Source organism: Orycteropus afer, unplaced genomic scaffold, assembly GCF_000298275.1.
Source record: "Orycteropus afer afer isolate SDZICR_OR568_19922 unplaced genomic scaffold, OryAfe1.0 scaffold00274, whole genome shotgun sequence".
Classification (NCBI taxonomy): Eukaryota; Metazoa; Chordata; class Mammalia; order Tubulidentata; family Orycteropodidae; genus Orycteropus; species Orycteropus afer.
In genome coordinates this window covers 885790-905490 of record NW_006921861.1, presented here as the reverse complement: position 1 = coordinate 905490, position 19701 = coordinate 885790, and the positions used below count along the sequence as shown (strand labels likewise).

Here is a 19701-nt window from a genome sequence, read left to right as displayed (position 1 = left end):
TGTATAGTAGAGCTGACAAGGGACAAGGTTGTAGTCACTTCTCAGTCACAGCCAGCTACACAGAGGGAGCCAGTAGTTGAACCTGTGGGCTCGGGACCATAGTCGCAGGGGACATCAAGCTCAACTGGCATAACATACCACACAAAACATTGTTCTACCTCCTACTTTGGCGAGTAGCAACTGGTATCTTAAAAGCTTGCAAGCAGCCATCTAGATGCAATGATGGGTTGTTCCTCGTCCAAAGCAAAGAAGAATGAAGACAACTAAAGATTCATAAAAACAATTAGTTCTAGTGACTGGTACACCATGTGATCTGCAGCCTATACGACTACGAGACCAGAAGAACTAGATGGTGCGCGGCTAGCACTGTCAACCACTCAGAGTGGGATGTCTGTAGGAGATCCTGGATAGACAGAGAGAACAATGTGGAACAAAACTCAGAATTATTTGGAAAAAAAAAAAAGGGAGGGAGAGACCAGGTTTGCTGGTCTGATAGAGCCTGGTAGAACCACCGAGACTATGGCCCCTAGCTGCTCTTCAGGTTTGGAATTGAATGCACATCTGTGGCTTCCAGCCAAACAAAAGACAGATATATGAGTTGAACATTTACCTGAGGTAGATACACTCCTTGGAGAGAACAATCATGGGAGAAAGAACAGCTGTTTTTATGCACAGGAAAACAGGTCATGGGGCAGGGGTGCACAGAGGGATGAAAAGAGGGAAGAAGTAACTATCGGGAGGAAGTGGGAGGAGAGTTGTTGCATTGGGGTAAATTGTACTCAATGTCATGGGACAAAGTGTATGTGAACTGCTGTATGGAAAGTAAATTTGCTCTTTAAATTTTTACCCAAATCACAACACACACACACATACGCCACTTACCTGATCAAGATTTGAAAGGCTGTTGGGATCCTGACTCAGACCCTGGTACTGACCCCTGAGTCTGTCACCAGCAGCTATTTTCCTGAACTTCTTTAGATCCACAACATATAGTGCACTGAATAGAAAAGACCCACTGGTTAAAACCATACATGTGGCAGAAAAATTAACCCCAGTTGATAAAGGAGCAGTTCACTGGCCTAATATCCCGGCTTTCTTTGAAAAGGTAGTCCTCACATTAAAAGTAAAGATCAATATGTGCTACTTCAAAAATATCCAGGGAAGTTATTCCCAAACACATACTTTGCCACCACTAACTCATTTTTATCACTGCTTCTTATTTAACTGTCTTCAAAAGTAAATAATTTGTGAAAAGGTAAGATTTCTATAGCAAATATGGGCAGATTAGGTAACAAATGCTATTTCTTACTGTTAGCCAAGGAGAGTTGGTGCTGTCTCATGGCAATTTTATGTATAACAGAACAAAACATTGCCTAGTCCTGTGCCATCTTCACAACTGCTACTATGTTTTCAATTACTATGTTGATAATTAACCTCTAGTTAAATATCCAGGGAGCTCTGCTAGCGTAGTGCCTAAGGCACTTACTTGACTCCAAACCAGAAGGCTGGCAGTTCAAACCCACCAGCCACTCCTTGGAAGAAGGTTGGGCAATCTACTTCCTTAGTGATTGGCCTCAGAAACCCTAGGAGGGGTCACTATGAGTCAGGTCTGACTCGCTGGCACATAACAACAACAACAACAACAGTTAGATATCCTGAGAGTGTAATAAATGTTACAAGGAAAAAGATAATCTACAGTTCTACAATACTTTTGGACAAAGAAAAGAAAGTATGATACTGAGATTACCATACCCCCAACTTTTACTTTGCTGCTTCCTACAGGTTACCCTAATCTCCACATCTTCCAATTTTCCCAAACACCATGGTGTAGTGTTTGTTGGAAAATCAAGAGCAATTACAAATGAATACAATGACCTAGCAGTTCCAATAATGTACACTATATATTTGAAATATGCAAAATAATGCATTAATATATTATTCATTGCAATACTATCATCAAAAAGAATACAATAATATTCATAAACTGAAATAATATGTAGCTATAAATAGTAAGGTCCATCTCTACATACTGGTAAGATCTATAAGGGGCATTAACAAAAGCAAGGTGTAAATAAAATGCTATATTTTGTGTAAAATGGGTATGTAAAAAATGTACAATCACAGTTGCTTATACTAACATAAAACACTACCCAGTCCTGTGCCAGCTTCACAATCCTTCTATATCTGAGCCCACCACTGCAGCTATTTTGTCAATCCACCTTTGTGAGGGCTTTCCCATTTTTCATTGACCCTCCACTTTACCAAGCATGACATCCTTCTCCAGAGAACGTTCTCTTCTGACAACATGACCAAAGTAGGTAAGATAAAGTCTGGTCATTCTCACTTCCAAAGGGCATTCAGGCTGCACTTCTTCCAGGAACGATTTGTTAGCTCTTTTAGCAGTCCATGGTACTTTCAGCGTTCTTTGCCAACACCACAACTCAAAAGCATTGACACTTCTTTGGTCTTCCTTTTTCATTGTCCAGTTCTCACATGCATATCAGGTGACTGAAAATACCATGGCTTGTGTCAGGTCTTAGTGTTCAAATAAACATCTTTGCTCTTCAGCACTTTAAAGAGGTCTTTTGTAGCAGATTCGCCCAATGCAATATGTCATCTAATGTCTTGACTGCTGCTTCCACTAGTGTTGATTGTAGAACCAAGTAACATGAAGAATTTGACAACTTCAATCTTTTCTCCATTTATCTTGATGTTACTTATTGGTCCAGTTGTGAGGTTTCTGTTTTCTTTATGAGATGTAATCCATACTGCAGACTGTAGTCTTCAAACTACATCAGTCAGTGCTTCAAGTCATCCTCACTTTCAGCAAGCAAAGTTGTGTCATCTGCGTATTGCAGGTTGTAAATGAATCTTCCTCCAATCCTGACGCCACACTCTTCTTCATATTAATATATTATTACATATTATTACTTCTCAGCTTCTCGGATTATTTATTCAGCATACAGATTGAGTAATTAAGGTGAAAAGAATACAATGCTGACACACTCCCTTCTTGATTTTAAACCACGTAGTATCCCCTTGTTCTGTCTGAATGACAGCCTCCTGGTCTATGTACAAGTTCTTCATGAATACAATTAAGTGTTCTGCTATTTCTACTCTTCTCAACATTACCCATAATTTGTTACAAGCCATGAAATCAAATGCTTTTGCATAGTCAATAAAACACAAGTAAACATCTTTTTGGTATTCTTGCTTTGAGCCAAGATCCACCTAACATCAGCAATGACATCCTTGTTCCTTGTCCTCTTCTGAATCCAGCTTTTATTTCTGAAGTTCTCAGTCAATACATTGCTGCATCTATTAATTGTCTTCAGTAAGATTTTACTTGCATGTGATATTAATGATATTGTTTGATAATTTCTACAGAAGCACACATACACATATATAATTTCCACATTCTGTGGGATCACCATTCTCTGGAATGGGTACAAATATGGATCTTTTCCAGTCAGATTGTCACATAACTGTCTTCCCAATTTCTTGACATAGACGAGTGAGTGGTTCCAGCGCAGCATCTGTTTACTGAAATACCTCAATCAGGATTCTGTTAATTCCTGGAGACTTGTGCTTCACCAATTCCTACATTGAAGCTTCAACTTCTCCCTTCAATACCATGAGTTCTTGATCATATGCTACCTCTTGAAATGGATGAACACTGACCATTCCTTTTGGTACGGTGACTATGTATTGCTCATATCTTTTTTTTTTTTTTAATTAAAAAAACTTTTATTATGATTTGGGTGAAGTTTACAGAGCAAATTCCATTTCCAGAAAGCACCGCACATATACTTTGTCTTACAACACTGACTACAATTTACCACAATGCAACCGCTCCTCTCCCACTTCCTCCTGATAGTTACCTCTTCCCTGTGTCCTTCCCTCCCATGCACTCCTGCCCGCCCGAGATGCATACATAGCCTCCTGTTCTCCCATGACTGATCTCTCCAAGGAGTGTATCTACCTGACGTAAATGTTCAACTCATATGCCTGTCTTTTATTTGGCTGGAAGCCACAGGAGTGGGTTCAATTCCAGACCTGAAGGGTAGCTATCAGGTTCTATCAGGTTCCATAAGACCAGCAAACCTAGCTCCCCCTCACCCCGTTTTAATGATTTTGAGTTTTGTTCCACATTGTTTCCCCACTCTGTGCAGGATCTCCTACATAGATCCACTCCAAGGGGTTGACAGTGGTCCAGGCACCATCCAGTTCTTCTGGTCTCAAAGTCATATAGGCTGCGGATAGTATGGTGTACCAGTTGCTTGGACTAATTATTTCCACGTGTCTTTAGTTTTATTCACTCTTTGCTCTGGACGAGGAGAGAACCATTGTTGCACGTAGATGATTGCTTGCAAGCTTTTAAGATCCCAGTCACTACTCACCAAAAGTAGGATGTGGAACAATATTTTTGTGTAGTATGTAATAGGGGACATGCTTGATGTCCCCTGCAACTATGGTCCCAACCCCACAGGTTCAACTACTTGCTTCCTCTGGGTGGCTGGCTGTGACCAAGAAGCGACTACAACCCTGTCCCTTGTCGGCTCTACTATATATTTTAGCCTGTCCCCCCATCTATTCATCCATTTGTCAATGTTTGCCTTCGCTGACAACGCAGTACTGTATCTGCAAAAGGGTTCATATTTCTTGTCTATAACTCCCACATACCTCTCTATGTTGTCCTCTTCCTCAATGTTGATCACTCACATTTGGTACATTGCCCTTCTTTCCACCCAAACCAATACTTGTCTCTACCTATTTAACAGTGTTCCCTCACCTCTCCTCCCACCCCTAGTAACCAACAAAGAAAGTTTCCTTCCATATATAAACCATTTACAGTAGTAGACTAATAACATATTTGTCCTTCTGTGATTGACTTATTTCCCTCAGCATAATGTCCTCCAAGTTCATCCACATCATGTTGTATTTTGGAGATTCTATTCTTTAGGGTTGCATAGTATTCCATTGCGTGTATGTACCATAGTTTGGTTATCCATTCTTCTGTTGATGGACACCTAGGTTGTTTTCATATTTTTGCTACTGTAAATAGTGCTGCAATGAACATGGGTGTGCATATGTCTGTTCTTGTCATGGCTTTCACTTCTTTAGGATATATACCTAGTAATGGAATGGCTGGGTCTAATGGTACTTGTAATGCCAACTATTTAAGGAATTGTGATACTGCCTTCCACAGTGGTTGTATCATTTGACAGTCCCACCAACACTGTAGGAAAGCCCAATCTCTCTGCACCCTCACCAGCATTTATTATTTTCTGTCTTGTTGAACTCTGCTGCTAGATGGTATCTCACTGTTGTTTTGATTTTCATCTCTCTAATGGCTAATGATCATGAACATTTCTTCATATGTTTGTTGGCCACCTGAATATCCTCTTTGGTGAAGTGTCTATTCATGTCTTCCGCTCATTTTTGAATTGGATTATTTGTGTTTTTTTGTTGAGGTGTTGGAGTTTCCTATAAATTCTAGAGATAAGTCCCTTGTCAGATATGTCATTGCCAAATATTTTCTCCCAATCTGTAGGTTCTCTTTTGACTCTTTTGGAGAAGTCTTTGGAAGCACATAATAATTTACTTTATAGAAAGTCCTATTCATCTTGTTTCTTTTCTGCTGTTTGTGCATTTTGAGTTATGCTTGATAGTCTATTTATGCCATCCATTAGGACCCCTAAATTTGCCCCTAGTTTTTCCTTGAGGAACTTGATAGTTTTAGGTTTCACATTTAAGCCTTTGATCCATCTGGAGTTATTGTTTTGTGTATGGTATGAGGTACAGCTCTTGTTTCATTTTTCTGCAAAAGGGTATCCAGTTTTGCCAGCACTTTTTGTTAAACAGACATTTTCTTCCCCATTTAATGGATTTCAGCCCTTTGACAAAGATAAGCTGGCCACAGGTTGATGGATCTATTACAAGGTTTTCAATTCTATTCCACTGGTCTATGTGTCTGTTGTCGTACCAATACCAGGCACTTTTGACTACTGCAGCTGTAGAGCAGGTTTTAAGATTTGGCAGCATGAGACCTCCTACTTTGTTCTTCTTTTTCAATAATGCTTTGTTTATCCGAGGTCTATTTTCTTTCCATATAAAGTTAGTGATTGTTTTTTCCGTATCCCTAAAGAATGATGATGGGATCTGCATTGGTATTGAATTGAATGTATAGACTGATTTGGGTACAATTGACATTTTCATAATGTTCAATCTTACCCACGACCAAGGTATGTCTTATGGTTTCCTGAAGTAGTCTTTTATAGTTTTCTTTGTGCAGGTCTTTTGTGTCCCTGGTAAGATTTATTGGCAAGTATCTTATCTTTCTGGTAACTACCGTAAATGGTACTGATTTATTTCTTTTTCAGCAATCTTTTTGCTGGTGTAAAGGAATCCAACTGATTTTTGGATGTTGATCTTGTATACTGCCACGATGCTAAATCTCTCACTAGTTCCAGTAGATATTTTACTGAGTCTCTTGGGTTTTCTAGGTATAGGATTGTATCATCAGTGAATAGAGATAGTTTTACTTTCTCCTTACCAATCTGGATGCCTTTGATTTCCCATTCTTGCCTTATTGCCCTGGTTAAGACTTCCAATACAATGTTGAATAGAAGAGGTGATAGAGGGCATCCTTGTCTGGTTCCTGTTCGCAGGAGGAATGATTTCAGTCCTCTTCACTGAGAATGATGTTGGCTGTTGTTTTTGCATATATGTCCTTTATTATGTTGAGGAATGTCCCTTCTATTCCTATTTTGCTGAGAGTTTTGATCAGGAATGGGTGTTGGTTGGATTTTATCAAATGCCTTTTCTGCATCAATTGATATGATCATATGGTTCATGTGGTTCTTCTCCTTTGTTTTATTTATCCTCACATCCTCTTTTGATGTTTCCTGCATCATTCAGTATTTTGCCCATAAAAATCCTTCTATATTGCAACTTGAGGCTTGATTTTTTTTCTCCAGTTCTTTTAGTTTGAGAAATGCCAAGTGTGTTCTTCCCATTAGGTTTTCTACCTCCAAGTCTTTGCACATTTCATTATAATAACTGACTTCTGTCTTCTCAAGCTGGTCTTTAAAATCTTTTGTTCATCTCTCTTAGCCTGTCATTTCTTCCATTTGCTTTAGCTACTCTCTGTTCAAGGGCAAATTTCAGAGTTTCTTCTGACATCAATTTTGGTCTTTACTTCCTTTCATGTGTTTTTAGTGATCTTTTGCTTTCTTCATGGATGATGTTCTTGAGGTCATCCCACAATTCATCTGGTTTCAGTCATTGGTGTTCAATGCACCAAATCTATTCTTTAGATGGTCTCTAAATTCAGGAAGGATGTTATCAAGGTCATATTTTGGCTCTTGTGGGCTTGTTTTAATTGTCTTCAGCTTTAACATGAACTTGTAGATGAGCAATTGATGGTCTGTTCCACTAAGCTACTGGACTTGGTTTGGTTGAAGATAGTGAGCTTCTCCATTGCCTGTTTCCATAAATGCCATCAATCTGATTCCTGCGTACTGCATGTGGTGAACTCCACGTGTATAGCCACCATTTATGTTGTTGAAAACAGGTATTTGCAATGAAAAAGTTACTGGTCTTACAAGATTCTATCATGTGATCTACAGCATCATTTCTATCACCAAGGCCATATTTTCCAACTACTAGTGATTCTTGTTTGTTTCCAACTTTTGCATTCAAATCATCAGTAATAATCAACACATCTTGATTGCATGTATGGTCAATTTCAGACTATGGAAGTTGGTAAAAATCTTTAATTTCCTCGTCTTTGGCTTTGGTGGTTGGTGTGTAAATTTGAACAGTAGTAGTATTAATTGGTCTTCCTTGGAGACATATGGATATTATCCTATCATTGACAGTACTGTACTTCAGGACAGATCTTGAAACATTTTTTGTGACAATGAATGCCCTGCCATTTCTCTTCAATTCAATGCCATTTTTGTCATTCTCAGCATAGTGGTCATGTGGTTGTCCGATTCAAAATGGCCAAAACCAGTCCATTTCAGCTCACTAATGCCAAGGATATTGATCTTAATACATTCCATTTCATTTCTGAAAACTTCCAATTTTCCTAGATTCATACTTTGTATATTCCACGTTCAGATTATTAATGGATGACTGCAGTTGTTTCTTCTCATTTTGAGTTCATGCTACATTAGCAAATGGAGGTCCCAAAAGCTCTGCTCCATCCATGTCAATAAGGTCGACTCTGCTTTGAGGAGGCAGCTGTTCCCATCATATTTTGAGTGCCTTCCTACCTGAGGGACTCATCTTCCAGCACTCTATTAGACAATGTTTCAGGGCTATGCATAAAGTTTTCCAAAAATGTATCAGACAGTGTTTCACTGTTATTCATAAGGTTTTCACTGGTCAATTCTTTGAGAAATGCATTGCCTCTTCCTTCTTCCAAGTATGTCTTAATCTGGAAGGTCCACTGAAACCTATCTACCATGGGTAACCCTGCTGGTATTTGAAATACTGGTTGTATAGCCCCCAGCCTCACAACACCCAAGCCACCATGGTACAACATAGTGACAGATGAGTAGTGGCTATATGTATGTGTGTGTGTGTGTATATATACATATAATTTTTATTTTTGAATCATATTAAGTTATTATCTATTCACAATTTTAAATTAAAAAAAAAAAAAGTTAATTTTAAGAAGAAGAAAACCATGTAGTACCATTAGGAATAGTGGTGAGAAGGCATTCATAAGCTTGGTGGCTCTGTTTTCCTTATTCCTACCCTTGTTAGCTACATCTTTGGGCATCAGGAATAAACCTTTGCAACCCCTCCCTCTGAAGCCTATTGGTATGTCTAAATGTCAGCAGGGTAAAAAAGATAGAATTCTGGGCTAGGTGCCAAAATGTCTGACTGCCTTTTACTTGGATGGTCAGGAGGGTATGTCATGGGTCACACAGGCTATGGGCTATAAAAATGACTGAATGAGGCATTTGCTTGCCCCTCAGCTATGATGCTAGATGGAAGCCTGTGTAGCAGAAATTTGTAGTCCACCTAAATAAGCCAACCCAGCTAGGGGGAACTTGTATAAGAAAGGGTTTTTGAGTACCTTGCTATAGTATATAGTAGGATACACACAGAAGTTTTCCAATTCTGCCCAGAGCTGCGGGACCTGTTATATGCTGTCTGCTTTTTGTTCTAAGTAATAAAAGCTACATTCCATGTGCTAATGCTCTGGGAGTGTCTGGTTTCTTCATGTCGTGATCAGAAGGATGTGATACTGATGGTGTAATTATTATTAGCAATCAGTCCCCCATTTCATTGGCCTTTTGGCTATTAAAAATGTGGGAAAACCTGTGAGTGTCTTCCAGTATTCCTTGTTTAGTACCTGATATGATACTTTCGCCCAGCTAAATGGCTGGCCCAGTACCCTGACTTCCAGAACCTGTAGCCATCCATTTCTCTTCGGCTATCGCAGAAAGGAGTATAACCATAAGGCGCACCGTCCAAATTGAAATCTCTTAACTCTTTCAGATCTGTTCGTACAATCTGGAGAAAACAAAACCAAAAGTCATTTTGTAAACAAACATGCAGATAGCTCTAACACAGTTTCCTTAAAATATAAAACATTGTAAGGTACATAGAGAGCAGCACTGTGGTTAATAGCACAAGCCCTAACATAGATCTAGTTTGAGCCTGGATTCCCCTACTTATTAGCTGGTTGTTCTAACATGTAAGACAGTTAACCTAGTGGCTGGCATACAACATTCTCATTATTTAAAAATAGTAGAAATAAAACAAATTTAAATTCCTTAGCCTCTCTGTACCTAAGTTTCTTTATCTATGAGATAGGGATACTTACACCTCAGAGCGTTGTTGAAAAAATTTATGAAACAATGCCTGGCACACAGCATGTGCTCAGCAAGGATTAAATTTGATTATATTAGACTTAAAACCACACACAAACGTAACTCAAAATGGATCAAGGACCTAAATGTTAAATAAAAATCATAAAGTTCTTAGAAGAAAATATAGCAGAAAATCTTTTCAACTTAATTTTTTCAATGACAGATTATCAAACATATGTATGAACAACAGAACACAAAATAGACAACTAAGCCTTTATAGAAGTTAAACACATATTAAAAGAGTAAAAAAACAACCTATAGACTGGGAAAAATTCTTTGGAAATGATATAACTGAAAAGGTTACAATACTGAAAATTCACAGAGAATTTCTATAACTTAACAACAAAAAGACAAATAACCCAATCAAAAACTAGGAAAAATGGCCAACAAACATATGAATAGATTTTCACAATCATTAGCCATTAGAGAAATGTAAATAAAAACTACAATGAGATTACCATCTCACCCTGGCTAAAATGGCACTGATTAAAAAAAAAAAACAAAAAAAAAAAACAGGTAACAAGAAATGTTGAGGAGTATGTGGGGCAAATGGAACTCTTATCATATGCAATTGGGACTATAAAACAGTATAACCACTATTGAAAAGATTTTGGTGCTTACACAAAAAACTAGAAATAGAAATACCTTATAGTCTAGGAATCTCACTCCTAGGTGTATACCCAAGAAATCTAATAAAAGTGACAAGGAGAGACATATGAACACCTACATTCATTGCAGGATTATTCACAATAGCCACACACACACACAAAAAAAAAAAAAAAAAGAAAGAACCTAAATGCCCAAAAATGTATGAATGGGTAAGTAAAATGTGTACACATATAATGGCACACACTATACAATCTTAAAGAACAATGATGAGTTTGCTAAATATAGCATGGATGGACCTGGAGGACATAATGCTAAGTGAAATGAGCTGAACACATAAGAGGAAATAGTGTATGATCCTACTTTTGTAAGACAAGAACAGATACATACAGAGAGGCCAATGCTCCTTGGTGTTACCAGGGACTGAGGGGAGTGGGGTAGATACTTGTTATTTTCGGTGATGGGAAAAGTAGCACTAAATGTGGGTGTAATGAGCACAGCTTAACCAAATAAATGATGCCACCAAAAAGCCATGAGAAAAAAAATTAAAAAAAAAAAAAAAAAAAAAAATGCACTACAGAATACGACATATATTTTGGCAACACCACCAACAATAATAAAAAAATGAGTTTATAATCACATATGTATGATGTATAGGCATACACACGTAGGGATAGATACAATTGTGTACATATGTGTGCACAGATAGTATATGTATGTGTACATAGAGATAAGTATATGCATGTATGTATATTCATAAAGGACATAGTTACAGAAAATTCTCAGATATAACCCAACAACTTATGAGATTGGATTTCTAAGTTTGAAGGTTTAGGACCCTTAGTCTCATGGGAAAACTCAGTCAATTGACATAATATAGTTCACAAAATTCAGATTCTGCAACCTAGTGAGGTAAGTAGAGTCTGGGATCTTAAAAGCCTACAAGCAGCCATTTAAGATACAATTACTGGTCCTACATGTCACGAGCAACAGAGAAAGAAGAAAATCAAAAGAAACTACTCTGTAGACCTAAAAGGCTACACAAGCCATGGGCTCATCTACACTGAGAGAGAAGAACTAGATGGTGTCTGGCTATTGATCACAATAGATAGATTCTGATAGAATAGGAGAAAAACATGAAGCAGAACTCAAATTCTTAAACAGTCCCTAATTAGTGGACCAGTTGAGACTACAGGATTCCTTCAGACTGTTTGTTGCCTTGAGATATTCTTTAAACGCTAAAGTGAAATTATTCCCTAAGGAATTATTCAGTGGAATAACAGACTGGCACACAAAATAAATGATATTACCTATGAGTACAGTGCTCCATGGAAAACCCAGTTAAGCAAATCTAAAAATCTCTAACTTCACAAGGGGGAAGGAAAAATCATTATCAGCATCAACAGCCAAAGGCTCAATGCTATGAGGTGGAGGTCAGACATCTCTACCCTAAAACTTTTTAATCAATTCTGACACCAGCCATCCCACCCAAGACACTCTCTACATCTCTGCTGGGTTCAATAATTTAATTCAATAATTTGTTGCAACAGCAACACAGAACTCACAGACAATACTCACCCAGGACTGCCTGTACATGATTACATTAGAACTGTGAAAAACCTTTTTCAGGTTGATCTAGCTGTGATGTAAGTGAACCAGATGAGGAAGAACTACCTAAGAGGTAAACACAGCCTTTGCCCAAATGACATCTGTACATATTACATCACTTCCACTTAAATGATTAACTCACGTTTTGTTGAGCTCAGGTAAGGGAGAAACAGTATATTTATGTTTTTCAAGTCTCAATGCTCTAAAATCTAAATATCACCTGTAAGTATTGCACTCCTTTAAAAAAAGGAGCTATATGAGAACTATTAATAACTGCTTTACAACAAAGATGAGAATATAATAGGCAGTGAAACCAGATGAATGGAAATGGAAGACCAGAATGGAAATGATGAGAAAGTTATGGATTGTGATGAACACAAGCAATGCTAATGAACAAAATGCTTCCTTTAATTAAGTCAAATTCTAATGGTAGGAAGAACATTTGCAGAGTTCTACACTGCTCCAGCCAAACATCCATAGGAGCTTTAGCTCTATTACCCATTTCAACAAATCCTACCTTCAGGTCAAAAAACTAGAGATGATGGTGAGTACAGTCCAACCTTTACGATAAAAAGGTTACTTTTCATGTTAAATGAAAAAAGAAAAAACATGATATGATCACAAGTATACAAAAGAGGCAGAGAAAAATAATGTAGGGAGATATATTAAACACAAATTTCAAAGTGATCATATCTGGGTGACATCTATCCATATTTTCTAAATAGTGTGAAGTAAGCACGTGTTACTTCTGTACCTGGAAAATTAAAATGAACTTCATTTAAAAAAGAAGAAAAACCCCTACTTCTTTTGAAATACAAGTATTTCTTTTGTAAGAACAACCTGTATTACAACCTGGCCTTTGAGAGCTTACCTGGTCAGCATCCACAAAAAGGAATTTGTCAACAATGAGAGGGAAGAGGACATCCAGGAAGAGGATCTTGTAACCCCAGATGATGCGCTGCTTCTCAGTCTGCTGATAGAGCCACCGGGGCCACTTGTACTGAACAAGCTCATACTGGAAATTGTATTCATTTGCCATGTAAGGTATAAACTCCTATTTGTAGATATAGGAAACAATAAACAATCCATTTATTCTTTTAAGAAAATTGACTTTATCATGTAAGTCAAATACCACAATTAGGGCACAAGTAAAACACATTCACCAAAATAATTTATTTGTTCCTGACTAACTAGTGACTACATAAAAGAATATATCTGTACTTCTGTCTTAATCCCAATCCCTTTATGACTATCAATACAAGAAATGACAAAAATCCTTAAGTGATGGCTTTTAGATACTAAATTACATTTGTATATGTATGGGCTCAAGTATAGCAGGAATCACGGAGTTGGCGCAGGATCAGGCAGTGTTTTGTTCTGCTGTGCATGGGGTCTCTATGAGTCAGAAACGACTCGACAGCACCTAACAACAACAACAAAATGTGTTTAAAGGGAAATGAATTTCAAGCCATTTGTTTAAGATGGATTTTGTTTTTTAATTTGATTACAAGTCTCCCTCAAGGCTGTCTATCACAGAAAATAATATGGCAAAACTCAAGTACCGAAAATCTCTGGTTATAATCATTGATTTACCCATGGTTACAAAGCCACTCCTTGGAAAGAAGGTTGGGCAATCTACTTCCATACTGATACCGCCTCGGAAACCCAAGGAGGGGTTGCTATGAGTCAGGTCTGACTCGACGGCACATAACAACAACAAACCAACCTCTGTAAAGCCTATTATATTAAAATTGGAGGTACACAGATGGTTCATAATAACAAATGGGTGCTACTTTACAATTTTCATCAATCAAAACATTATTATTACTGTATTACATTAAAGGCATCTTAGTGTTTCTAGAACTATTTATTTGCTGTTTATTATACATAGAAAGGTACACTGTATATGATATACTAAGACAAACATTTGACTAACGTACAAATTTGACTTAAAGACAGACTTATGAAAGGAACTCCTTTGTAATCCAGGGATTCCCTGTACTCTCGACAATTACTCTGTGATCATTAAAGAATAAATCCTTCAGATTCTAAATGTGAGTATAGTCAGCCCACTGTATCCACAGGTTCTGCTGCAAATTTAATCAACAAGAATTGAAAATATTTGAACAAAATAAAAAGAAATTAAGTGGTCAAAGGAATCCGTCAAAACTAAGATGGAGAATAAAGTGCTATTTAAATAGCATTTACATTGTATGGGCATTCTAAGTAATCTAAAAAAACAAAAAACAAAAAAGCCAAACTCACTGTCGTCAAGTCAGATCCGACTCATAACAACCTCTCCTTGGGTTTTTGAAGAGGTATCACTACAGAAGTAGATTGCCCACTCTTCCTTCTGAGGAGTGGCTGGTGGGTTTGAATTGCCAGCCTTCTGGTTAGCAGTCAAATGGCTTAAGCAGGAGCATATATGTATGCTATAGGAAAATACTACACTATCTTATATGAGGGACTTCAGCATCTGAGGATTCTGGTATTTGTAGGAGATCCTGGAACCAATCTCCCATGGAAACCACAGGATGATTGTGCCTCAGGGGCAGAAGTGAATTAATGAGCTAGTAGAAAAAAAAATGAATATATTAAAAGTGTTTAATAACTTCTATAGCAATAAAGGAAAAAAGAGGAAGAGCTAAGATGGAGTCCTAATCAGACACATCATGTCATTCCTTTAAAACAAAGACCTGAGAAACCAAGTGAAACAAATACAGATGATAATGCTGCAACCCTGAGCATCAAATGTAAAGACAAAGAATTAGATCAAGTATCAATTAACACAAACCGAACAAAAGCAGCAAACAAGGAGAGATATGGAGCTACAGTGTGTTGCCAGTCAGCCTGGCACAGTATTTCCATTTTGAGACTATGGAAGTAGCATTCCCAAGTAAGGAACATAGGAAGGCAACTTCTCAAAATCCTCAATAAAACAAAGACACAAAGTAGACAAATTTGGAGGGAAGCAATGTGACCATATCATGAACTAGACTTTAGGAAGGAATGTTCAAGCAAGAGGGCAAGAACTCCAGAGCAACCAAAGAGCAGGAAGGAAGCCAGTAAATAAGGGCAGTTGGGGATCCACAGAGAGGGGTAGGTCTGTGGCAGCTGAAGATGGGAAGGAAGAAGATAGCTGAATGTACTCACCTAGGAGTATACTGTCATCCACACTAGTAACTAGCAACCAGAAGAATGTACTCTCACCCTTTTCCCCAACACTCTCTTGGTGATCAGAGATGGGACCACTCCACCATCACCCACCTGCTGGCTACTGACATGCCCTTCGCACGCTTCCTCTTCCCACCTCCTCACCTCACAGATGTCCACCTCTCCACCACATTGCTCCATTTCTCTAGCAGCCAGCAGTGTGTAATCCTGCAGCTTGTACTCTTAACATTGTTGTTTTCATGGCTGGCACATTCTTTCATGTACTGTGAGCGCACCACCAAAATACTTTCCAAGTGTCTGGGGCATGCACTTCCATACATGATGCACCCTGTGTCTGCCATGTACATGGTTGGTAGCATGTGTTCTTGTAGATTACATCTCACATGCTCACCACCTCCACGGTTGGTGGTGTGAACACATGGTTGATACCGCGAGACTAGGGATCCACATTCCTGTAAATTGGGTACCATGTGCCCAGTGTTTCCATGGTTGGTGGTGCACATTCATGCCTGGTGTTATCACTCACCCCTGACTCAGCCAAGTGGTGGTGAGATATCTAAGCAAGGTGCTCCACTGCTCTCATCAGCCGATTTAGATAAGCTCCCGCAGCTCACCCCAAGGCAGCGTAGAGTGCTCTCCCTGCCACTCCTACTCACTGACCAGCTGAGTTCCCTGCCACTTCCCCTTACCCAGTGATAGGCAGAGGCAGTGTGACCGTGCACATGCCTATTTGTCAATCCCCTCCCCAGTGAGAGGCAGAGGAGGTACAACCATCCATGTTCCAGCCTACTGCTTGCCCTCCTTCCACTCCAACGAACGAGGGGCAGTGACGGTGCAAACTATGCACACCTGCCTGCCACTTCCTCCCTCCCTCTTGACCTGCCCACCATCTATCCCACCCCCTTTTCTCCAGTTTGACAAGTGGCACAAGTGTGCCTGCCATTCATATTCTCCACACTGTGTGGAAGATGGTGGCAAAATGGCTATGTGTAGCCATTCGCCATTCACCACACTCATCCAGTAAAACACCAGAAAAACCAAACTCACTGCCATCAAGTTGCATCTGACTCATAGTGACCCCTCCTTGGGTTTCCAAGGCAGTATCACTACAGAAGTAGATTGTCCAACCTTACTTCCAAAGAGTGGCTGGAAGGTTTGAACCACCGGCCTTCTGGTTAGCAGTCGAATGCCTTAGGCACTATGCATGTCCCCACTAGCTAGCTAGCCACACCCACAACATCTGCCACCCTACCCACTTTGCGAGTGCCACCACCTGCTTCTATACCACTGAATTGGCAAAAAACAACAACTAACATCTGCCAGCCCACCTTCAGCTGCTCCACATGACCAGCAAACAGATCTGCATCCATAATTCCACCTGTTACCCCACCTGCCCAGAAACAAGCAGTGAGCAGTGCAATGCTGCCAAACTGGTGATGAGAGTAGCATATTGGCCATTGTATCAAAATGAAACAAAACAAAATTCAGGGCAAAGCAAACCAACAATCAACATATAAATACAATAACACAACAATGTCTTCAATACAACAAATGGAAAAAGATAGCTAAAGCAAATGACCGATATACAGGGCCAGAAAACCTTCCTGAGGAAGAAATGGAAATGGAACAACCTGATAAAAAATTTAAAAGAACTGTATTTAAGGATCTTTCAACAGAGTAACAAAAAGATCAAGGAAGGGACAGACAAAACTCTAGAAGAATTCAGGAAAACAATACACGAATAGATTGACAAAATTAGAAACTATAAAACAACAGCAACTAGAAATCCAAAAGAATAATACTAAAATTTCAGATCTGAATCAACAAAAGACAGAATCAATGAAACAGAGGGCAAATTCTTTGATATCAATCACTTAGAGGAAAAGTCAGAAAAAAGAATGAATAAAAAAAACGAAGAAAGCCTAAGAGTCATTTTGGACACCATCAACAGGAGTAACTTACATGTGATAGGAATTTCAGAACAGGAAGAGGGAAAAGCACAGGAGAACTGTTAAAGATTTGCTGGCAGAAAACACCACTAATATGAAAGAATAGAAGATATCCATCCAAGAAACTCACAAACTCCAAATAGGATAGACCTCAAAAGAAAGTCACCAAGATATGCCATCATCAAATTTTCTAAAACCAAAGACATAGAAAGAATCCTGGGAGTAGCTCAGGAACACCAAAATGTTACCTACAAAGGGGAACCAATAAGATTAAATCGTGATTTCTCAGAAAAAACCTTGCAGTAAGAGGGCAATAGGATGACATAAAAAACCCAGAACTGAAAACACTGGTAACCAAGAAATATATTCCCAGCAAAATGGTCCCTCAAGTATGATGGAGAAATCAAGACATTTCCAGATAAACATAAATTAAGGGGACATGTGAAAACTACACTAAATTTATAAGAGATGCTAAAGGAAGTCTTCTAGACAGAGAACCAACAATGGTAGACAACAACTGGTGATTAACACACTTAACAACATCACCCTGAAATGAACACAGAGAATGGTGGTTCAAGCCCACCAGCCACTCTTCAGAAGGAAGGTTGGGCAATCTACTTCTGTAGTAATACTACCTTGGAAACCCAAGGAGGGGTCGCAATGAGCTGGTTCAACTTGACAGCAGCGAGTTTAGTTTTTTTTAATGAATTTTTAGAAATAAACTTACAAGATTGAAAATAGGGAAACAAAGATACCAATCTACAAACAATGACAACTACAAAGGAAACAGAGTAGATACACGGTAGTTACAGAACTTTAAAAAGGACAGGAAGTCAATACAATATCAATATAGAACAGACTTTAAACTTAAGAAGATTTTAAACATTTGTTGTTGTTGTTGTTATGTACCATTGAGTCGGACCCGACTCATAGCGACCCCTCCTTGGGTTGCCAAGGCAGCATCACTACAGAAGTAGATTACCCAACCTTCCTTCAAGGTGTGGCTGGGGAGTTTGAACCGCCAGCCTTCTGATTAGCAGTCAAATGCCTTAGGCACTATGCTACCAGAGCTGAAGATAAAAATAAATATCAGGGTAACCATAAAGAAAATTTGAAAATGTTCTCACCAAAATTGAAAGGAAGAAAATCATAAACATTCAATAAAAACAAAATCAAAACCAAGAAGGAAATCCATAAACAAAATGAACTCAACACAGCAAAGTATATAAAACAGAAATCATCAGCACTACCAAACAAAACAAAACAAAATAACAGCATTAAATTCATACCTATCAATAACTACACTGAACATGAATGGATGAAATGCATCACTCCAGAAGCAGAGTGGCAGATGGATAAAAAAACACATTATCCATCAATATAATGGATACAAAAGACACACCTCAGACACAAAGATAAAAATGAGCTAAAAGTCAAAGTTTGGAAAAATATATATCAGGTAAGTGGCAATTGAAAAAGAGCAGGAATGGCAGTATTAATTCTGATAAAATAGACTTTAAGGCCAAAACAAGCATAAGAAACAAGGAAAGACATTATATAATGACTAAAGGGTCAATCCAAGAACAGAAAATCACCATAATAAATACCTATGCACCCAATGAAAGGGCCCCAAGATACAGAAATCAAACTTAAGGAGAATTGAGAAAAGAAATAGACAACTCCACAACAAAATTTGGAGACTTTAGTACAGCACTTTTGATGAAGGACAGAACAATGAGAAAGAAACTTAACAAAGATACAAAAGAAAGATCTAAACAATACAATCAACCAACCTGACCTCATAGATGTTTATAGAACACTGTGCATAACAACAGCATGTTGCTGTTGCTGTTGCTGTTGTTATGTGCCGTCACATTGGACCTGACTCATAGTGACCCCTCCTTGGGTTTCCGAGGCAGTATCACTATGGATGTAGACTGCCTCACCTTCCTTCCGAGGAGTGGCTGGTGGGTTTGAACCACCAGCCTTCTGATTAGCAGTTAAGTGCCTTAGGCACTATGCTACCAGAGCACACATTATTTTCCAGTGCACATGGATTATTCTTTAGAATACATAATACGTTATGCCATAAAATAAGCGTCAACAATTCAAAAACACTGAAATAGTACAAAGCAAATTCCTGGATAACAACATTATAAAACTGAAAATCAGCAACAGCAAGAGCAAGAGAAAAAAATTCAAATACACCTTGCTTAAAAACTACTGGGAAATAGAATAAAGAAAATTTCTAGAATCAAACAAGAATGAAAGGACAACATAGCAAACTTTTTGGGACACAGTAGTGCTCAGAAGTCAATTTACAGCAATAAATGCACATATAAAAAAGAAGAACCCAAAACAATACCTTAATCCAACATTTCCAACAACTAGAAAAAAGCAGCAAAAGTAGCCTAGAGTTACTGAAGAAAGGAAATCGTAAAGACTGGAGCAGAAATTAAAAAATGGGAAAA

The 19701-nt window shown here is 38.4% G+C and overlaps 1 protein-coding gene across 1 annotated transcript in view; it reads right to left on the bottom strand.

The window, feature by feature from the left end:
* The window catches only part of UGGT1 (UDP-glucose glycoprotein glucosyltransferase 1), a 407666-nt gene that overhangs the window by 63350 nt on the left and 324615 nt on the right, over positions 1-19701 (bottom strand). The window contains exons 33-35 of the mRNA XM_042782263.1: positions 12979-13161; positions 9374-9534; positions 883-997 (exon numbers count right to left, since the gene is read on the bottom strand). Coding sequence (XP_042638197.1) covers positions 883-997; positions 9374-9534; positions 12979-13161 — 459 coding nt within the window. The remainder of the gene's footprint in view (positions 1-882; positions 998-9373; positions 9535-12978; positions 13162-19701) is intronic.